This window comes from Myotis brandtii, unplaced genomic scaffold (assembly GCF_000412655.1).
Source record: "Myotis brandtii unplaced genomic scaffold, ASM41265v1 scaffold332, whole genome shotgun sequence".
NCBI lineage: Eukaryota > Metazoa > Chordata > Mammalia > Chiroptera > Vespertilionidae > Myotis > Myotis brandtii.
In genome coordinates, this window is record NW_005362797.1 from 1348111 (window position 1) to 1370805 (window position 22695).

The 22695-nt window shown below is 46.1% G+C and overlaps 1 protein-coding gene across 8 annotated transcripts in view; it reads right to left on the reverse strand.

Annotated features, from left to right (window-relative positions):
• The window catches only part of FOXN3 (forkhead box N3), a 377361-nt gene that overhangs the window by 156288 nt on the left and 198378 nt on the right, over window positions 1–22695 (reverse strand). For all 8 annotated transcript variants that reach the window (XM_005871180.2, XM_005871177.2, XM_005871181.2 and 5 more), the window contains one exon: window positions 21227–21363. In XM_005871180.2, coding sequence (XP_005871242.1) covers window positions 21227–21363 — 137 coding nt within the window. The remainder of the gene's footprint in view (window positions 1–21226; window positions 21364–22695) is intronic.

Genomic DNA, 22695 nt, shown 5'->3' on the forward strand with positions numbered 1-22695 from the left:
ATCAGGCTGGCAAGCAGAGGCAGTTAGGGGCGATCAGACAGGCAGGCAGGGGAGCATTTAGGGGGCAGCCAGGCCGGCAGGGGGCCAGTTAGGGGGCGACCAGGACAGCAATTAGGGTGCAGCCAGGCCAGTAGGGGGGCAGTTAAGGGGCAACCAGGCCAGCAGGGGCACTGCGACCCAGCCATTCATTGCACCAGAATTTACTGGGTACCTAACACGCAAGCACAGCCGGACCTGGGTCCCGGGGTCCTTCCAGGTGATTACATGCAATCACGGCTCCTGGGTGATTACAAAAAGCACGTGCTCACACAGGACCCAACCACTGTCAGGCAACAGCTGCCAAGTTTCATCCAGGTGATTCAGGAGATTCATTCTAAGGCACAGGGAGAGATCACGTGATGTTTTCCCGGAGGTGAGATTTACCTGCAAGACTACAGCTGAAATGTTAACAAACAGGCTAAGTTTCTTGCAGAAAGAGAGAGGAATGCTCTGAATATTTCTCGCCCGTTACTATATGGCATCCGTAGGACCGTAGATGGCATCCCAGACTGGGCACCCCTCGCCATGGGTGTGGCCACAGCCGTATCTGAGGGTTACCAGCCCCGGAACACTGCGGCGGAGTGCACAGGATCCAGAAGGGACAGGTGTCGCAAGGTTTAAACTGGACAGCAAACTTACCTTCAGCTTCAGGTGGAAGTTAATGGGTAACCCTGACCTAATAATGACTTTATATGATTCAGTAAATGGATGGAGAGACACTGGGAAAAGACCTGTGGAAAGAAGCCCCCTGAGGTTGATGGGCCTGTTTAGAGGTGGTGACTTTCTTTCGGAGATTCCGGGCAAGACATCTGGTTCAATCTTTCAGGCTCCTGGTTTACCCCTAAAACGGGAACTCGAGGTCCTCTGACCTTACCAAAGCCAGCGAAGGCTCCCCACCAGGCACCAGTGAGCAGGGAACCCATTTAAAAACATACAATAAGCCCATCCACTGTGGCTCACTGGTTGAATGTCGGCCTATGCACCAGGAGGTCACAGTTTGATTCCTGGTCAGGACACATGCCTGGTATGTGTCCCCAGTAGGGGGCATGCAGGGGGCAGTCAATCTATGATTCTCATCACTGATATTTCTATCTCTCCCTTCTCTGAAATCAATAAAATTATGTTTTTAAAAAGATGTATAATAAATCCTGTGTACAAAGACTGGATAGCCCTGGGGTTTCTAGCTCTACCCATATTATAACAGTCTTTGATAATTACAATATAATCTATACTAATAAAAGGGTAATATGCTAATTAGATCAGGTGGACTGGACATCTTCCGGATGTCCGACTTCCTTTCGGACAGTTAGGGAGTTAGGGGGCAATCAGGCCGGCAGGGGACCAGTTAGTGGGCAATCAGGCTGGCAAGCAGAGGCAGTTAGGGGCGATCAGACAGGCAGGCAGGGGAGCATTTAGGGGGCAGCCAGGCCGGCAGGGGGCCAGTTAGGGGGCGACCAGGACAGCAATTAGGGTGCAGCCAGGCCAGTAGGGGGGCAGTTAAGGGGCAACCAGGCCAGCAGGGGACCAGTTAGCAGGCGATCAGGCTGGCAAGCAGAGGCAGTTAGGGGCGATCAGACAGGCAGGCAGGGGAGCATTTAGGGGGCAGCCAGGCCGGCAGGGGGCCAGTTAGGGGGCGACCAGGACAGCAATTAGGGTGCAGCCAGGCCAGTAGGGGGGCAGTTAAGGGGCAACCAGGCCAGCAGGGGACCAGTTAGCAGGCGATCAGGCTGGCAAGCAGAGGCAGTTAGGGGCGATCAGACAGGCAGGCAGGGGAGCATTTAGGGGGCAGCCAGGCCGGCAGGGGGCCAGTTAGGGGGCGACCAGGACAGCAATTAGGGTGCAGCCAGGCCAGTAGGGGGGCAGTTAAGGGGCAACCAGGCCAGCAGGGGGCCAGTTAGGGGGGCGGCCAGGCCGGTAGGGGGGCAGTTAAGGGGCAACCAGGCCAGCAGGGGGCCAGTTAGGGGGGCGGCCAGGCCGGTAGGGGGGCAGTTAAGGGGCAACCAGGCCAGCAGGGGGCCAGTTAGGGGGGCGGCCAGGCCGGTAGGGGGGCAGTTAAGGGGCAACCAGGCCAGCAGGGGGCCAGTTAGGGGGGCGGCCAGGCCGGTAGGGGGGCAGTTAAGGGGCAACCAGGCCAGCAGGGGGCCAGTTAGGGGGGCGGCCAGGCCGGTAGGGGGGCAGTTAAGGGGCAACCAGGCCAGCAGGGGGCCAGTTAGGGGGGCGGCCAGGCCGGTAGGGGGGCAGTTAAGGGGCAACCAGGCCAGCAGGGGGCCAGTTAGGGGGGCGGCCAGGCCGGTAGGGGGGCAGTTAAGGGGCAACCAGGCCAGCAGGGGGCCAGTTAGGGGGGCGGCCAGGCCGGTAGGGGGGCAGTTAAGGGGCAACCAGGCCAGCAGGGGGCCAGTTAGGGGGGCGGCCAGGCCGGTAGGGGGGCAGTTAAGGGGCAACCAGGCCAGCAGGGGACCAGTTAGCAGGCGATCAGGCTGGCAAGCAGAGGCAGTTAGGGGCGATCAGGCTGGCAGGTAGAGTGATTAGGGGCTATCAGGCAGGCAAGCAGGCGAGCGGTTAGAAGCCAGCGGTCCTGGATTGCGAGAGGGGTGTCCGGCTGCCAGTTTAGGCCCCATCCCCATGCCGCAGTCGGACATCCCCCGAGGGGTCCCAGATTGGAGAGGGTGCAGGCCGGGCTGAGAGACCCCCCTCCCCCAGTGCATGAATTTCATTCACCAGGCCTCTAGTTATTATAAAAAGACTGCAGGAGTCAGAGGGATTCAGAGATGATCTAGCCCACACACATCTTTTTACAAACCTAGGAATGAGACCCAGGACGATGCAGTGACTTAGGCACACAGCTCATCAGGGCCAACGTCAACCTAAGAGCCCAGGCTTGCAGACTCCCAGGACAGCATGCTAATATGCCTTCCAAACAGGCCATCGCCATCTCCCAGTGCTTCCGCATTTAAGGAGAGCTTCTAAATAGGCAGGAAGGTTAAACCGCAGCACTTTCTGAAGGTGACAGAAAACAATTCTGAGAGTATAACGTATAAAGCCATCTTTCCAACTAGAGTGTGACAGGAAGCCGGGCTTGGTCATCTAAATGTCCCAGGTGGCCTACATGAGGCCTGGCACACGGGAGTTCCAGCAACAGAGGAGGAATGAGGAAAGACACCTTCTGGTTAAGCCAGGCCAGGGGAAGAAAACAGGTATTTTGCTTTTTAGAAACTGGAACTTGGGAATCCATCGGGAGCTCTAGAACAGGCAATCAAACCATAGAAATTCCATGGTCTCAAACCTCTGGCACCATTCCACGAGGTAAGCTCACCAGATAAACTGGCCACATCGTGGCCATCACCTCCTCCCCCGCCCCCGGCCCAGTGTCCATGAGTTCTCTTTTTTCCCCCCTTTGTGGTACAGTCGCTCCATGCCCCTGCGCCCCATCCTCCCCACACCGAGCTGTCAGCCTGCTCTCTGTCTATGAGTCTGTCTCCGTTTTGCTTGGTGGTTCAGTTTGTTCATTAGATTCCACACATGAGTGAAATCATACGGTACTTGTCTCTCTCTGACTGGCTTATTTCACTTAGGATAATGCTCTCCAGGTCCATCCATGTTGTCGCAAAGGGTAAAATTTTTTTCTTTTTTATGGCCGAGTAGTATTCCATTGTGTAAATGTACCACAGTTGTTTTATCCATTTATGTACTGACAGATAATAAAGATGAAGAACAGATCTCATCTTCCACTTATTTTATTTTTAAAATCTATTTGTATTGACTTCAGAGAGAGGAAGGGAGAGGGAATGGAGCCTGCAACCTGGACAGGTGCCCTGACGCGGAACTGAACCCTGGCCTCCTGGTTCATAGGTTGACACTCAACCACTGAGCCGCACTGGCTGGGCCCATCCTCCATTTAGACGTGGATGAGAAAGATACAAGGAGAGAATTAAATAACTTGCTCCCACCATTCTGCCATGTGACTGGCATCGACTGTGCGCAGGTGCTGCTGATGCAGGCTCCAAACGTTCAACTTGCTGGCTCCTGTTCTCTCAAGAACCACACAGAACCCCAAGGTGGCATCTGGGAGAAGCAGCAGGGCAGAAGAAATGAAGAGGCCCAGACCTTCACCATAACGCAGACCTCCAGCAGACACACTGCGCCCAAATCCTACCCCAACACCCATCACAGAACCAGCCTATTACATTTGTAACAAAGTCATCAGACACCAGCTTGGGCATTCATCTTTCCCAGCCGATGACACTTTACACACACTTTAAAGATTTGAGTTCGTGCTAATAAAGCAGGACTCAACTCAAACAAACCAACTAAAAGTAAAACCCAAGCCTCTTCCCATTATTTCCAGAATAACAATTGACAAAGTCCTCAGTGCCTAAAATTCAGAACACAACAGAAGGTATTTGGAGCTCGACCATTGTTCTCAGCCAGGGGTGATTTTGCCCCTTCATGAAACATCTGACAATATCTGGAGACATTTTTGGTCATCACTAGTTTGGGGGTGCTGTTGGCATGTGGTGGGTAGAGGCCAGGGATGTTGCTAAGCATCTTACAGGACAGTCCACCTCCTCCTCTCCCCCCCACCCCCGCCCCCGACACTGAAGAATTATCTGGTCTCAAATGTCAACAGTGCCTGACAAATTCACAAGGTTACACTAAAAATGTTGAGGTCCATGTTATGAGACATTGCCCCAGTTCAGGAAGATTCTACCAGCTAACCTACCTCCCCACATTCATGGCAAATTTCAATGTAACCTAAAAATAAACTATTTCTGAAGCACTCCCTTAGCTCCCAGTATAAACCCAGTTAAATGTCTTTCCTGGTTGAGCTAGAGGCATTTTCTCCTAGTTTCCTTTCTTGCCAACTTGGAGCCCACAGAGATGCCAACAGGGAAGCTGAAGGCACAGACCTGCTGGGTGTCGGTACTTGTGGAGAGATGGGAAGCAAAAGGGTGCCTGCCTGCCAGCGAGAAACCTCCAGTCCTCAAACACGGCCCATGGGCCACTCCCAGCGGCTGCAACTTTTATGGGCAGAAACTGCCTTGCACTGGGAGTTTAAAAAACTTCCGTCAGCTCCAAACACACCCCCATTTTCTGCCACCCAGCCACCCCTGCCCTCATTTCTGGTCACCAGATTCCTGACTCTCAGACCCAAACATGTGAAGCCAGGGCAGAGAATGGAGACAGAGGGAACCACGCTAACCACCTTGTGGGTGGTAGCATTTCACTTAAATTGCTATTTACATCCAGCCGGCTGCCTGGTGAAGAAAGAGGGAGAGTCGAGCGAGAAAAGGCTATTTGTCTTCAGGTCAGGGCTAAGGACCAACTGATGAAAGGGCGAAACCAAGAGAAAAACCATGAAATATGTTTCTGCTTGGCCTTTCAAAAAAGCAAGTTGTTAGTTTATCCAAATGCTGCAAATGTTGGAAAATCGGAGCTATTAGCACAGAAAAGGTCATATGCTGAGTGTGACTCGCGGCGGTAAAACACATCACCTGTGGCAATGCCAGCAGTCAGCGCCTGCCAGGGAGTCTGGAATTAAGGCCACACCATGGCCACGCTCTGCTCCAGGGATCCCTAACAGCAATGTTAGCCTCCGAATTCTCAGTGCCTGGGCCCAGCCCACACAGGGGTAGGTCCAAAGAAATGAATGATGGTAGAATGTAAAACAAGGTCTAAAAGAAACAGTGTTATAAACACACACACACACACACACATTTACACAAATACATATGAAGAAAACAATGTTATAAATAAACAGAAAAGAAACACTGTTGCTTTTATTAAAAATTATTGCTATTCTTCTGTGGCTGAATTTTTTAAAAATTATGTGATAAAATACACATAACCTAAATTTGCCATTTTGGCCTTTTGATGATGTTAATCCTCACCTGAGGCTGTTTTTTCCATTGGTTTTTAGAGAGGGTGGAAGGAGGGGGGGCGGGGGGCGAGAGAGAGAGAGAGAGAGAGAGAGAGAGAGAGAGAGAAACATCAATGAAGAGAGACACATTGACTGGTTGCCTAGACCAGGGCTGGAAATGGAGCCTGCAACTGAAGTATGTGCCCTTGACCAGAATTAAACCTGGGGGCCTTCAGTCCACAGGCTGATGCTCTATCCACTGGTTAGGGCTTGGTCATTTTTTAAAATGCACAGCTCAGTGGCATTGAGTGCATTCATATGTTGAACAACCCATCACCACTATCTATTTCCAGAACTTTTTCATCACTCCAAACAGAAACTCTGTACCCATTAAATAAACATGAACTTCCAGTTCTCCTCTCTTCTCAGCCCCTGGTAACCTTTAGCCTACTTTCCTTCACTATGGGTTTGCCTATTCAAGGAACCTCATCTTATGTGGACTCATAGAATACCTGTCCCTTTTGGATCTGGCTTATGTCACTTGGCATAATGTCTTCAAGGCTTATCCACATTGCAACCTGTATCAGAATTTATTATTCCACTAGAGGCCCAGTGCACAAATTCGTGCACCAGTGGGGTCCCTCGGCCTGGCCTGTGGGAATCGGGCCGAAACCGGCTCTCTGACATCCCCCAAGGGGTCCTGGATTGCAAGAGGGCACAGGCCAGGGGAGGCACGATCAGGGCCGGGAATGGACACAGGAGGTTGGCCAGCCAGGGAGGGACCAAGGGAGGGCTCCAGGGCATGTTCGGCCTGTCTAGCACAGTCCCGATCGGCCAGAACCCAGCAGCAAGCTAACCTACCGGTAGGAGCTTCTGTCCCCTGGTGGTCAGTGCACGTCATAGCAAGCAGTTGACCAGCTTTAGCATATCATTAGCATACTAGAAGCCTGTTGCACAAAGATTCGAGCAATAGGCCTTCCTTCCCCCTGGCTGCCGGCACCAGGTTTCCTCCGGCACCAGGGACCCAGGCCTTTGGTCTGGCCGCAGTGGAGAAGCCAAGCCTCTTCAGTCTTCACTCTGGCTGGAGCCTTCAGTCTTTGCTCTGTGCCTGCGTATGCAAAATTAACTGTCGTCTTTGTTGGGTTAATTTGCATACTCATCCTGATTGGCTGGTGGGCGTAGCGGAGTGACACCAATTTGCATGTTTCTCTTTTATTAGTGTAGATTACATTTTGATGGGTTGAATGGATGGCCGGACACTTAGCATATTAGGCTTTTATTATATAGGATTGCACACATAAACCAGATTGTGTTTATCCAATCATTGGTTTATTCATTGATTTTGTTTATTCATTGTTTCCACCAGTGCTGCTTTTTAACTACTAGGAAGATTTATGAATTTGGTGGAGCAATTGCAGAGGTGAAAACCAGTGTAGACTCAGATTCTAAAACTAACTCCCCATGTGATCCTGAGAACCATTTCAGTGTTCTTACTTATAAAACTGAGGGACGGAATTAGACAGACCAGAGTTCTCTAACATTTGGGGGGCCATCATCTAGAGTAAGAAATAGATTTTTCATTAGGACAGAGTTCATACAAGAGAAAAAAAATGGCTGCAACCCCTAAGTTGATTTTACATCCTATTAGTGAGTGCAACTGAAGCTTTGAAATACCCTTATTTTAGATTACTTTCTCCCAAATTGGTCTTACTTTGAATATGTTAAGTGCCCCCCCCACATCACCCCCCCAAAAAAAGGTGTCTTTCATAAAGTGTGGGAAACATCTGATTTAGCTCACTACAAAGAAGTTAATGAGCTGCATATCCCAAAAGTTACTGACCGTGGAAAACTTCACACATACTCACAAGCAATCTTAACATCTCTGGAAACTGCTCACTGTAGCACCCGTTTGGGGAACACTACACAGGGTGATTGTAGGCTCTTTTCGGCTCCAACATTCTATGCTATAAGACAGTAATTCTCAACACTACAGAGAGGAGCAAATACCCCCGCCACCCCCACCGCAATGGCTGTGGCTCAACTGAGGCAGTGATTTAAACACTATATCTGACTATATCTATGATAAATACGTACATATGATTATATATTAAAAATTTAAAACTAATAAAAATTTAAAAGAAAAACAAGAGACTCTATTTTTAAGAACTGTTAAGTCAGCCGTGGGCAAACTACAGCCCTCGGGCCGGATCCGGCCCGTTTGAAATGAATAAAACTAAAAAAAAAAAAAAAGACCGAACCCTTTTATGAAATGATGTTTACTTTGAATATATATTAGTTCACACAAACACTCCATCCATGCTTTTGTTCCGGCCCTCTGGTCCAGTTTAAGAACCCATTGTGGCCCTCCCGTCAAAAAGTTTGCCCACCCCTGTGTTAAGTTCACAGCAACTTGAATGGGAAGTATCCCCAATAGACACAGCCTCTTCCCCCATCAACATCCTTTATAATTGTTAAAAGCTCCTCAAAGTGATTCTGATATCCCACTCATTGTCCCCTTAATGCTGATCTAGAGACTGTTAAAAGCAAATTTTCCAAGACTAATTGCAAAATAGTTCAATGGTCTAGCATACCAATTTCAGTTGATTCTCTCAAAGTTAGTAATCATTCCTACACCTTTTTAGATGACAGCAAACATCCTCACGAGTTGCATTTTGCCACCCAAGTAGTCCATCCAACCAGGCACATACAGGCACATACACACCATTTCTTCTGACCTAAGTGTCACCAGAGCAAATATGCAATGTCGGAGCACCATTTTGATAGTGATTAAGAGCTGAATTTATACACTCAGGTCAACCAGAATTAGGCATTTTCTGGACTCTTCACAGCTTATTCCTCAACAAACATTTGTGTCTTTAATCCATTTTGTGACTTCAATGTCAAATAAAGGATGCTAATTACATTTATTCATTTCTAAGTCCACAATACTTACTGAGTGTGTACATGTTGGAGGTTTCAGCCCATCGTTAGAAGGTTTTTTTTTTAGGAATATAAACAAAATATGTTACTTTAACAATGACCACAAAGCACACTCAAGCTTCAAAAGTTGGTAAAGCCCTTGTCAGTTTTCCCTGAAGACATATTAACAAATAAATAAAAACTACACATAGAAATGATTAGAAAGTATGTTGAAATATGACCACAGATTCCCAAGAATGACAGAGTGTTCAAACAGGCCGAGAAAAAACAACACCACCAACAAAACCACCAAAATCCTAATTAACTTTAAGAGTGAAATTCATGGACAAGGCAAGCTCTTTAATACTACAAACTTTGAATTTGTTTTTCTTATTAAACAGTCAGTATAAATAATCTCCAAAATAATAAAACTCAAATTGAAAATTTGAGAAAATATGATATGATTCTCCCCACTCCGTATTTACTTTTCTATTTTGTCTAAAATAGAAGTGGGCCTTCTTTGTGCGTACACGTATGTACACACACACACACACACACACACACACACACACGCGCGCGCGATGTGCTCTGCAGTCATTTCCCTCACAGTGCCTTCCTCTATCCACACAAGTCAGACCCTCTCAGCTTCCTCTGCACCACGCCCCACCAAGTCCCAAGCCCGCCCTCCAATTGTCTTGGTTCCCTCCGCTCCATCCCCAGTTTCATCTCCAGCGGCTTGTCTATTGTGGAGCCCTCCTACATGGTCTCACCTCCATTAGTCCCATCCTCATTACGCTACAAAACCTGCCTTTAAAAAAGTGATATGCCATTCTTCCTTTTCCACGCTCACCTCTTCAGCTATTAGATACCCGAGAATAAATATTTCCATAGAAGACAGTGACCACAAGGTGCCAAATTACGGTGGGAAGAGCTCAGTTTCTGGAGTCAGAATAGTGAGACCATCTGGCTCAGGTCCCAGCTTAGCCATTTTCGAGCCACATGACCTGCCATTGCAGGCACGTGACGACCTCTCTTAGCCTCAGTTCTCTCAGATGTAAAACAGCGCTAAAATCAGTCTCATCAGACTCTTAATAAGAATTAAATCACTGTCTATACAATGTCTGCTAAGCCAAGCCTAGCACAAAGTAGGTGTTAAATAAATGCTTGGCTTTCTGCCTCCCACCCATAGCCAGTATGGTTTAGGGTCCAAAGCAGGGGAAACTAAATTTAAAATTCTTTACAATCCTACAGTGCTAAAGAGCTTACACTCGTAGTTTATTTCTTAGAAGTCTAGAATATTGGGTAAAAATGGATTTTTGTTTGACTCTGCATCAAAGAGTTATTTCACAGAAATACCAGCTGGTTTTCCTGTAACCATGACTTCAACAATCCCGATGACAGAATATGCCACACCTAAGAGGTGAGGGTAGGAGGGGGTGGTGTCAGAAAGAGGGAACTTCAAAGGGCTTTAATCAGAATAAAATTCCACGGGAGTCACCCTATGTCCAATCCTTCCTTTCTCAACACAGCCCCTTAAAGAGCTGGGAGGAGGAGCCGCTGAGGGAGGGGTCCTCAGCTGGCCGGGCCTCGGCATTACCGCCAGAATACTTTCTGCAGAGCCCGGGGCCTGGGCACCGCCTGCTTGTGAGCTCTGCACACAGATTTTAACGTACAAAGGATCGAGATCTTCTTTTAGCAGGTAGGGAAGGGTAACATTGGGTGACTTCCTTCTTCAGGGATGAAAGTGAGACGGTGGGATTTGGAACAGGGAGAGAGAGAAAGCAGCAAGCTGTAGAGCAGGGAGGAGATGGGCTTTGTTCTCCTCAAAGGAAAGAATGGGGGGGACGGGGGCTAATGAGTGACTGCCAAGAGATTTAAACACGGATTATGTATCTGCTGGAGAAGGAGCACAATTGGCTGTGTGACCAGCCCGCGGTGAAAGCTTTTCCCATTACCATCAGGGCAGGGAGAGCGGGCCTTACCTTTCAAGTGCCCCGCGGTGCAGGGAGTGTATAGAGGAGGCTTCTTTTCAAAGGAAGAGCAGTGAGACAAAGAGGATCGGTCGGGCCAGCACCACCTTAAGTACATTAGCATCTCCTATGGCAGCTGCAAAATGTTTAGTCCTCTGACAATATCTGGTGCCTTGGAATCAACAGCCTGGAATTTATAACTTTTCCATCCAGAGTAGCGTGATGGGTCTCTGGGGCTTCAGGGACGACCCGGTCCAAATGTGTGGTGCCCAGAGGTACCGCAGGGCCTTGGCAGGCAGATGGGGAAGGAGCCGCAAGGCCAGAAGCACCAACACTGCAAAATCACTCAGGTACCTTCAGAGAGCAGAGCCTCTCCTTCCCCTCCCCCGCCCCTTGTCTTGGGACAGTGAAGGGAGGAGGGTGGCCAATTACTCTGGCATTCCTGAGCAAGTAGAAGGAAAAGTTTTTGCACTATTTTCATAACCTGTGCTCTAAGAGGAATCATTGATAAATATCACCTGTATGTAGGTTCTGTTTAAAGCAGCAGTCACCAACCTTTTGGACCTCACGGACAACCGGTTGGGGACTGCTGGCTTAAAGCACAGGGGCCGAGACCTCAGTCCTGGCTTTCACCGATCTTAAATCTCATAGAAACTGCACAATATAAAGTATAAAAAGATACCTTATAACGCAAACCCATATACACAAAGGTCAACCAAGTCCCTCGGCGACTGTACAGGATAGAGCCCCTGTGCGACTGCAGGTCCACAGAAGGGCAGGACCTGACAGACAGGGAGGCTGGGGAGAGCTGGGGAAGCCAGGGCCACACTCTGAGAGCTTGGAGCTTCAGATCTTGTTTATTTTTCTGCATCCTTACCCCTTCCCTCCTGAGGACTTCACAGCTGCTGTACGAACGTATCCATCTGCCCAGCTGGGTCCACTCCACAGCGAGTGCAGGTGGACATAAGGCTGGACAGGGGCCGGGGCCTGAGGAACTCACCACAGGGCCAGAACACCCACCTCCAGCGGGCGCCTGTGCAGGAAAGTTTAAAGGGGGAAGGGCGATAACTCTATGTGCCTCCATTTCTCTATAAGCAAAAAAGGGGTGTGCTCATTTTTAACTCAGAAGAATCCTAAGAAACTCTGCTCTCCTTGCTGTTTTAAAATAAATTATTTCACTCAGAAGCCCCAGTTGCAGAGGGAAGAGGGAGAGAAGAGAAGGAGGTAGTGGAAGAGAAGGAGGAGGAGGAGAAAGGGGAGAGGGAAAAGGAAGGGGATAGAGAAAGCTGTAAAAGTTCTTTCTTCAGTCTTTTCCTCTGAATGTGTTGTTTTTTTTCCATTCACTTTTATTTCTGTCAAACCAGATGGGGAGTGTGCGTGCATGTGTGTGTGTGTGTGTGTGTGTGTGTGTGTGTTGGGTGAGGGGTACTAAGTCTCTTAGAGATATGGGTGGATTAAGCAAGCTGGTGAACAGACTTTGACCGAAACTTTCCATTTAAAAGTAGATAAACACACAGTGAACATGTCTCAACTTGGACTCTATTGTGATTAAGCAACTCAAACTAAAAAAAATAAAGATTAAAAAAATGTGTCTCGATGGCTTATGGATGTTTTCCCCAGATGACTTAAGAATCAGAAGTTCGCAATTAATGTGGAATTTGAAGATTCTCACATGCTTTCTGCAAGTTTCACATACACGGCAGGATCTCAAAGATGGTTTAAACAAATAATGCGACACGGACCTCATGCGAAAAACAACAAAAGGTTAAGAATGTGATCAAAGACTCTGGCCAGAAACACGTGATTCCACAGAGCAAGGACACCAGTTTGGCTCTCCCACGGAGATTTACACAAAGGAGGGGGGGTGTTGCTCTCGCTAATTCAGTGGGTAAACAATAGGGGGAAGGTCTATGGTTTGATGGGCAGCTTTTGGAAATGATCTTCTGCTTGGCAAACCACTGCAGTGATAATTTTACTCACTCAGGAGGAAATGCAAAGAAGTGTCACTAAAACAAGGGAGGTAATTACAGGGCATGAATCAAAAAGCTGGATGACACAGAGCGGGGAGTAACTAAATCAGTCCCATCTCGGTCTTGAAATCTGGACTTAGCAATTTCAAGAGAAGAACCTGACCTTTCATTTCTGAGTAACGGAGCCATGCCTATTTCCCTTAATGTTCGTCTCCAGCCTACACAGTGTGTGCTGAGAGAAAGACAAACACCGTGTGCGGAGCGATATCCCATCATTCTACTGTCCTTGCAACTCAACAGACTTAAAACACTCAAGAGTTCGGAAGGCATTAACTTGAAATTCTCCCTGCAAAAATGAAATCTCTTTGAAGGATCTTGGCAGCTGGTTGTCCAGCTTTGGCTGGCATCCCCATGGGTACCCAGCTCCTGTTAGGTGCCTGGCACAGTTCTTGATGCTATTCTCTTAGATCTTTCTTGAAGACCCAACCTTTCGCCTGGCCGGTGTGGCTCAGTGGTTGAGCATCGACCCATGAACCAAGAGGTTAAGGGTTCGATTCCTGGTCAGGGCACATACCTGGTTTGGGGCTCCATCATAAGTAGGGGGCCTGAAGGAGGCAGCCGATTGATGTGTCTCTCTCATCAATGTTTCTATCTCTCTATCCCTCTCTCTCTAAAATCAATTTTAAAAAACTTAAAAAACAAAGACCCAATCCTTCTTTTAATAATGTCTACCCATTAGACCTAAACCCCTCGTAGCTGATGGCACCAACCCCCTAGCCCGCTGACCGCTTCCTTCATTATTTCAAAGTGCTCCTCCCATCTGGACAGAAGCTTCCTGGTGAGGTCTGATCCTCACTGAAGTGGGAACTACTGGCCACCATATCAGCTTGTTCAAATACATATCATTTATTAATATTACCTAAGACTGCCTTTGACCAATCGTATTCACTGCTGAGTAAACTAATCCTTCCCCCATTCTATCTCCCTCAAATCTTATATGAAGGATGGATTCCACTGTCCAATCTTATTATATTACACCTCGATTTCTTACACCCCTCCCCCCAAGCTATAAATCCAGACCCATTTAGTGTAATGAGAAGCTTACACACAGCAGTGATAGGTTTTTATGTTCTGTTGAGATGAAAAATTTGCCTCTTTACACCACTGCAAAACAACACACTGCCCGGCTGTGTTCACACTGCACATTGTTGGTTTTGTGTATTTTTAACAGTTCTTCCACATTTCTAACATGGAGATCAATCCCCCTCCCACCTCCTACCCCCCACCTCTGGGAAGAATGCACATCAGCCCCACCTAGCAGACATTTCCTGCCTCTCACAATATCTAAGAGGCTCGGATCAGGAATCTGCCAGGTCCTTTGCTGGCTATTTGGAGAACCAACTAAACAGGAAACAAACTGGCAAAGACCCCAGACTCCTCCTGATCCTGGTCGACACTTCAACTTTCTAACCAGGAAAATCAGGGACACAGAACCTCTATGTTATCCATCATCTCAGTAGCCAGCAACAGAAACTCACAGGTAGTAAATCTGAAGAGAACCTAATATTTCTACTATTAGAGTACAAACCAGGAGCCCTTAGAGTTCAGAGGATGAGGTCACTGCACGTGGCTCTCTCAGCCATGAGTTTTACTCAGCACCTGAGCAAAATAGATAAAATCAGTCCAGCTGTTTACACATTCAACTTCCAAAGTGAGTATGAAAACAGAATAAACTTGGATGACTGGGCACAACATTCCTATGATATGCCTACTACGTAAGTGCTCAAAGATAGCAGGGACAGTTTTCCATTTAAATAAAATAGGATTAAATGAGAATGAAATATACAATGGACAGCACATTGAAGGCAAAACGCTGAGATCAAAACTACTCTGAAACCAAATCAGAAAATATAATGGAAGTCAACAGATAATCTATAATAATAAAAAAAAGGTAATATGCTAATTAGACCAGATGTCATTCCGGAAGTCCTTCCTGATAAAGCTGGGGCAGGAGGGAAGCCAGCCTGGGTCCCGGGTGCCTGTGGGCGGCCCGGGGGAAGCCAGCCTGAGTCCAGGGTGCTGGAGGGAAGCCAGTGCCAGCAGCTAGGGGAAGAAAGGCCTACTCTTGCACAAATTTTCTTACATTGGGCCTCTAGTATAATTTAAAATGCAAATAAAATTATAGCCAACAAATGGGTTTTTAAAGCTCACACTGCAAATGAGCATGGTTTGTTATATTAGTGACACCCCTCTAACAATTTTAAGCCTTTTCTATTATTTGTCTCCTCCAATTTTTTAACAAAATTAAATTTATATTTCCAAGTACTTATTAGAATATTTTGGCATTCAATCCCACATCCATTTTACCACATGAATTTAGCGCTTCCCTCTCCATATTGAGTGTAAAGCAGCTTCATATGTTTTTTTAAAAGTTAACATTCTTTTAAAAATATATATTTTATTGATTTTTTACAGAGAGGAAGGGAGAGGGATAGAGAGTTAGAAACATCCATCAGCTGCCTCCTGCACACCCCCTACTAGGGATGTGCCCGTAACCAAGGTACATGCCCTTGACTGGAACTGAACCCAGGACCTTTCAGTCCGCAGGCTGACGCTCTATCCACTGAGCCAAACCAGTTAGGGCAAAAAGTTAACATTCTTTAAAAAATTATTCGAAGCAAAATTATTCTAGCAGCTTAAGCATACTCATTCAAAATATGTAATACCTCACCATTTTAATTAATTAATTTGAAATCCCGGAGGATATGTTTTATTGATTTTTGAGAAAGAGGAAGGGAAAGAGAAACATTGATCGGTTGCCTCCCATACCTTCCCTGACAGAGGATAGAACCCCTCAACCTAGGTATGTGCTCTGACTGGGAATAGAACCTGCAACTTTTTGGTGTACAGGATGACACTCCAACCACTGAGCGTACTGCCAGGGCTGCCTCACCCTTTTTAATTAAACTTACACAAGTAAGTGTATTGAACATAAGACTCATTTAAAAAACTATTTATAGTTTCCATCACATCTGTTGCTTACAAGTAAATATACTAGTAAGTGGTGTAATAATGATGCAACTAGCCTAAATCCTCACAGTCCTTTATGCCTGACTGAATGAAAACCTGCAATGACACAACAATCTAACAAACTCCTTCAATGCACGTGAACACCGACTTTCTTGTGGCGCTGCAGTTTTTCTGGCAACTATTAAATGCACGACACTTTGAATAACTGAAATGACAGATGTCTTAAAAGGTAAAAAAAAAATTACTGGATGTTACCCAAGCAACGGATTACTTGCTGTGTGCAAATTCAGCATTTTAGTGGGGGGATTAACAAGCTTAACGTTCTGAGGACTTTCTAATCGTCTAATTGTCTAAAAGGATGAGCTCCGCACACATCTCACCTTCCCTACTCCCTCCCATTCCCCGCCCCCCACCGCCATTATCAGTTCACTCCTTGGGCCAAAGCTTAGTTACCTGCTGAGGAATCTGAAGATGTCGTTAATTCAACTGTATACTGACCACTCTACAATTTCTACCTTCTTAGTGGTATTACTCTGCTACACAGGCATTGAAAGTTTTAAAGAATAAACTCACAGCACATGAACAGAAAGGCAAGCAGGATGAACTAGAATCTTTTGCTGAATCAGCACTAAAATCAGCCCTTTTCACAAAGGCCCTCAATATCTGAAAGGCTAAATCTTTGGAGAGGTGGTATTTACTTACTTACTTCTTTCTTTCTTTATTTTTGCGGCTCATTAAATTTTGCGGCTCAGAAGAAGTAAAGAGAGGCATAAAGAGCTAAATGATAAGTTTAAATGTCCAAAATTTCTTTGCCAAAAAATAAATAAATAAAAGTGAGAGCAACAGAAACTTTCTTGAAATGTTTTGATTCGTCAAACCTTGAAGTCATCCAAGTAATAAATTTTTAGATCTAGATGATCAAATAACAGTCGTATGGATTTCTCTAACTTCGTACATGTTAGGCCACTATATTTTACACAAACTATAAAATCGTCTGTCATTATTAGGGGGAAGATATTGAAACAACAAATGGAAGGTTCAATGGGGTGGTGGTGGGGGGGGTCTCCTCAATCAGGGCTTATGTTCATCTAGAGCCCAATCGTGGCCGACCCATCACACAGACCCACAGACCAGAGGCTTCTGAGATGCTGAGCTGTCTCCCAAATTAGATGGATTTCATTAAATTTCCCTTCTCTGAAAACTGACCATCCAGGAAACTACAAACCATGCTGTTTGATTAATTTGTAAAACCTGTTACCACCTGTGCCGAGAGATGATTAAAGTGCTTTTTCAATAAACTGATTTTGGATCGGTGCCTATACCAGTGAAGGTATCACATACGATGCACATACGTACGTGCCTTTTTAAAGCAATCTGTTGTCATGAAGATTGGTATGGGATATCTGCTATTTACAGGGTGTTGATCTAATACTGTAAAGGTTAAGCTCTAACTCCTGGAATGGAGGAGTGCCTACCTAACTCATCTGAATTTTTCTGTAGGGGAAATTTGTCTCTACAGCCAATCATTCAGTCATTTGTTTATAGTAGTGTGGACGCAGAGATATTTATTTCATACTAGTGGCCCGGTGCATGGATTCATGCACATTGAAAGGAAATTAATTAGAAGAAATATTTTTAAATTGCCAGTGCACGTCGGACATACAACTGGTCACTTAGTCTATTATATATATAGACTAGAGGCCCGGTGCACGAAATTCATGCATGGGTAGGGTCCCTAAGGCCTGGCTGGCGATCAGGGCCGATTGGGGCCTATCTGTGCTGCCTCCTGTGATCAGCGCACGTCATAGACAGCGATCGAACTCCCAGTCTCCCGGTCAAACTCCCGAGTGGACACTTTGCATATTAGCCTTTTATTATATAGGAGGATTTTGGGTTACAACCCAATGCTATGTTATTTGTTTTCTTGTCCCAGTTTTGGCCATTGGGAGCAATTTCAGGTTGGCTCTGGTATCCCTCTGACATGCCCCATCCTTTTGTTTTTGAACATTTCATTACTTTCTTCTCCTCGATGTTTTTTATCAGCAAAAAATGCCTTACTTTAAAAAAGGGCTTTTATGGGTTGAATTGTGTCCCATCTCCCCCAATTCATGTTCAAGTTCTGGCTACCAGCACCTGAGAATATGACCTGATTTGAAAGAGAGTCACTGGAGATGTAATTACTAAAATGAGGTCATACTGGGGTAGGGGTGGGCCCCTCGTTCAACATGAACAGTGTCCTTACAAAAGGTGGGAATTGGGGCACCGACAGCACACCAGCAGAGCACCATGTGAATATCCGGGCGATGCTTCTTCGGGCCAACGAATGTCATAAAATGCCAGCAAAACAGCAGATGTGCCCTCAGAAGGAGTCAACCTTGCTGACACCTTGATCTTGACCTTCTAGCCTCCAGAAGGGAAAGAAAATGAATGCCTGTTGTTACTCAGCTGTTGCTTTGCCATGGCAGCCTTTGCAACCTAATAAGGAGCTAATGTCGTTGAACTCTGCATTCCCATGAAAAACAATGCATAAATGTGGTATCAAAAGCAGCAGGAACGTCCGAACAACCATCTAAGAGTACACTGGCAATGAGAGCATGCACTTCGGACATGAACAGAGTGTGGGGGCAGCGTTTTCAGATCCCTCCTTTCCCCTGCAGAATGTTCGGCCACCTGCAGCTCGGCTCAGAGCGCTCCCTGCCAAGCACACCTGCGAGTACAAGCAATAACCACCCATCTAGCGTAATCACCATCTTCAACATGCTAAGTACCAGCTCCGTGAAAGCTGAGCATTTCCCAGGTGCCCCGCACAGCAAGCCTGCACGGAGCTGACACGGGAGACCCAGCCATGTCATGTCAGGTTGGCATTTCTGGTCGCTGTTTAATGACTCACTTTGCCCCATTTCCATCTTCCCTAAGTCACGTCAACAAGTGGCCAGAGGCTTAGAACGGAGCTGAATACCACCTCATTAGAAGTCATACAAATATCGTACAGTCATCCAGTATTTAGTACCCTAAGCTCTCCCAAGAACGGCTTTCAGTCCTCAGGAAAGAGAAGTGACTTGCTCTTACAGAGTTAAGACATGGAAGAGGCCGGCTAGAATCTGATCTGTCACCTCACACCACATCCAGTGACCTTCATGGAGGTGAAATCCAAGCACAGGGGTGGGTAAATATGGGAACTTTTTTCTTTCTTCAGTCAACTGGGGGACAAGGCGCTGGCAGTGACAGTACAGGATCTGGAGTAATTGTTTGGAAATCATTTTCATTAACAAAGCTCTGGTTCGTCTGCATTTTTATGCCTACGTTAAAAATCTAATGAAGTCATTAGGCTCGGGCCAGCTAGGGAAGCCTCGCCTGAGTGTGCATCCCTCCTGCAACCCCCCAGAGCTCTGCTATAATCCTTCAAATTATTAAATAATTACCGCGTTTCCCTTGGGTCACGCTTGGCAACAAAACACTGGTCTAAATGAACCAACGATATGACCCAGTGAATAACACTTAATGTTCTTAACTTCCCCGAGCACCCGAAGGATATGAAATACTTCCGAGGTCCAAGGTGGGGAATAGAGGAAGGAGTGTTCTGTGAGGTCTGGAGGGTAGGGAGAGTAGAATGACAAAGGAACAAGAGAATCTGGGAAATATTCCAATAACTGGTGTCATCTCCTCCCCCACCAACCCTGTATGTCGGCAATTCTCCACTCTGATCCTAGTTCCCTTCCAGATTTCAGGAGTGGCTACAGCCACCAGAAGAGAACCAGGCATATGGCTCTGTCCTTCTGGACGTTTCTACAACGTTGGCTGGGTTGCTCTGGAAAATCCCATTCTATCTCCGACAGCTCTGTGACCTCAAGTTGTCATTTCCAATCAAGTATGCTTCCACTGATTTTTATGAACATAGACAAAAGCTGCTACAACCATTTCTTCCCCTCCCAAATCTTTCAAACCTACTGTAGTTGCTATGTTAGGTTATTTGTTTCTAAGGCAACAGCGTATATCTAAGTACTAATGGCCTGTCCTTTTGCCAGGCAACAAACAGCCTTGTGATGCAACTGCACCTGTCTCGGCTACGCGTTACTATGGAGACGCTCTGGTTGCTATGGATACCATCACGCTAATCGCCTAGCAAAGGCAGACATACAGCAGTCTTCTCAGAGAGCCCAGCTGTTCCTCCCCGTCTCTTGCTGAAGACTGATTGTCTACCCCTGTGATGGAATGCTCTCAACTGAGATGCGCAGGAACTTCATTAACGCCGTTTCCGAGCATCCCTCTGCTCCTTTCTGCAGAGCACAAGGCTAGAGAAAGGATCTGCAGAGCCGTGGACCACAAAACTGCTGAAATCTATGAAGTCACGCCATTTCTCATTGACATAAACCTGCAGTCCAAGGATAATTTCTCTTCGCTGGGTGGTCACAACAGAAACATTACTAGACATTAAAAATTATTCTTTTACCCTAGCTGGTTTGGCTCAGTGGATAGAGCATCAGCCTGTGGACTGAAGGGTCCCAGGTTCGATTCCGGTCAAGGGCACATACCTCAGTTGCAGGCTCCTCCCCGGCCCGGGCCCTGGTTGAGGCTCATGCGGAAGGCAACCAATCAGTGTGTTTCTCTCACATCAATGTTTCTCTCTGTCTTTCCCTCTCTCTTCCATTCTCTCTAAGTCAATGGAAAAATGTCCTCGGATGAGGACAAAAATAAATAAATTATTCTTTCTGTAGGATTGAGGGCTTTATTTCAAAGCCAAGCACTATGTAAGATTAAATCAATTTTAAAAGTTGGTTCTGTTCTATGTGGCTTTAAAAAAACACACAATCTAACACTAATCACACTTCTTTGAAAAGTAACAAGCTACACATCCTCCCCTCCACTTATATCTTTGTAAAAATGGCACCGGGACCTCCTTGCTGCAATACAAATGGGCATGTGAAGGGGAACAGACATCTCCATGGTTCTCTGTGCTTGGCTCTGAAGAGGCAAACAGCAAGTAACCACAACAAAGTGGTCACTCGGGAGCCCGTCCACATGGCGACCAGAACGACAATAGTGAGGTGAGTCCTGCAGTGGACACTGTAGGCACTCCGGTCAGAGGACAGGAAGACAGACTCCCTTACGCGGCTCATTCTGTACTTGTATTCCAACAAACTGTGGCACGCTGATAAGTCAGAGCTGTCAACTTTTCCTGGTACATGTTTCTACCCTGGAAGGCAGTCTCTCACCCGCCCTGAAGCCTTCGGAAAACCCATTCCTCCAAAGCAGCAAAAGCGGTAAGATTTGCAAGAAACACAACAGCAGAGGTACCTCCGATAAGACTTTCTCTCTTTCTCATTTGCCTATTTTTAAAAGCATGCAGTCTATTAAATTAGTTTCAGCGCCGGTCTCTGCCAATATAAGGCAACTTCAGTAGACAAAAAAAAAAAAAAAAAAAGTAAATCTGAATTGCTTACCTTTGATATGCCTGAGGAGAGGCGGGAGGTGTATTGAACACATGAGGGTGTGGGTGATAAGGTGTCTTTTTCAAAGCCTGAATTAGATTTTGTCTATACTCCGGGTCTATGCACCACAATGACCCTTTCCCAATACTCTGCAAAGAAAATGAAAATACAACAGTGATTAGTACAGAAAGTATTATTTTGCATGAAATAGATGTGTAGCGATTATCATAGTTACTTAAGAAAATTAAAATACAAAAGTGAGTAGTACAGAAAATATTATTTTGCATGAAGTAGATTTATAGCTACTATTCACTTATTTTTTGAAAGCCTCTCTCACTTATTTGTCAACTGTGTGCCAGCCGTAAATACCATAATATTATAATTATACTCGGACAACAGAAACCAGAACCTGCGCTTCAGTGTAACTCGTGTGAAGTCTGACAGACAAAATGAACATATTACCAGGTGAGGCTGAGACAATAATATTGTCGTGTTCCTATCTTAACGGCCAAAAACACTTAGATTCCTTTACTATTTTTCAGTGTCAACTTTGAAGAACACGTATTCTCTTCTAAAAATGAATTTTAAATGCCAGATTTGAAACAGTGAAAGAAAACATGGGCTAAGGACGCCTCTCCATCTCCACTTTAAAAAAACAAGAATTGTTGTTGTTTTTAAACCCTGTTACATGGTACTGCTTTGCAAGCCAGAAAAGTAATCTGCTCCTTTTTTCCTACTAACTCGCAAAAGTATGACATTTAAGCTTGAAGTGGAATTCTGTAATTCTCCCCCGAGAAACAGAAGAACTGGGGCTGTGGTAAACCTAAGCCAGCCTGCATTTATCTTCCGATTCCTCTGTTCCCAGCGCTATGCTCCAGGCCTAACGGGGTTGTCTTTAGAAGTCCAACTTTAAAATGCAAATTTTATAAAACTGGTTACATGGAATGAGAAAGACTTGCTGAGGCCCACTTTCTGTGGGAGGCTTTTGGTCTGTGGACGGTGCGTTTTATTTAAAAAAAAAAAAGTCTCTCCCGCGAAGCCCATGGGACTGGCAGCTGGCCGATGGGCAGTCCCTGCTCCGACTGCTTTCAAGTGACCGAATGTACCCGGGCTGTTTGATAAGGTCATTTGTAAATATTTACTGATTTGGAGAGAAAAGAAGTCAAATTACATAAACCCATGCCCACCCCATGTTTCCAGCCAACGGACTCTCTTATTTTCAGAACTATTGTACTCCAGGAAGATTTAGAGAGCAAACAAGAAAATTGCTTAACTATTACTAGGGAGTGGGTGGGGGAGCCCAAGAAAATCTCTGAGGAAAATAAGTGGGTCTGAAAATCTTTAAAGAAGCTTAAAAATATGTGTATTTCAGTCAGTTCACCAAGTCATTTACTTACAAACTTATTCACAGAATGCATTAGAATTCTTTACTAGCAGCACCATCAGCAAGCAGGGGAACCGCAATTAACTCTTGCTGGTGG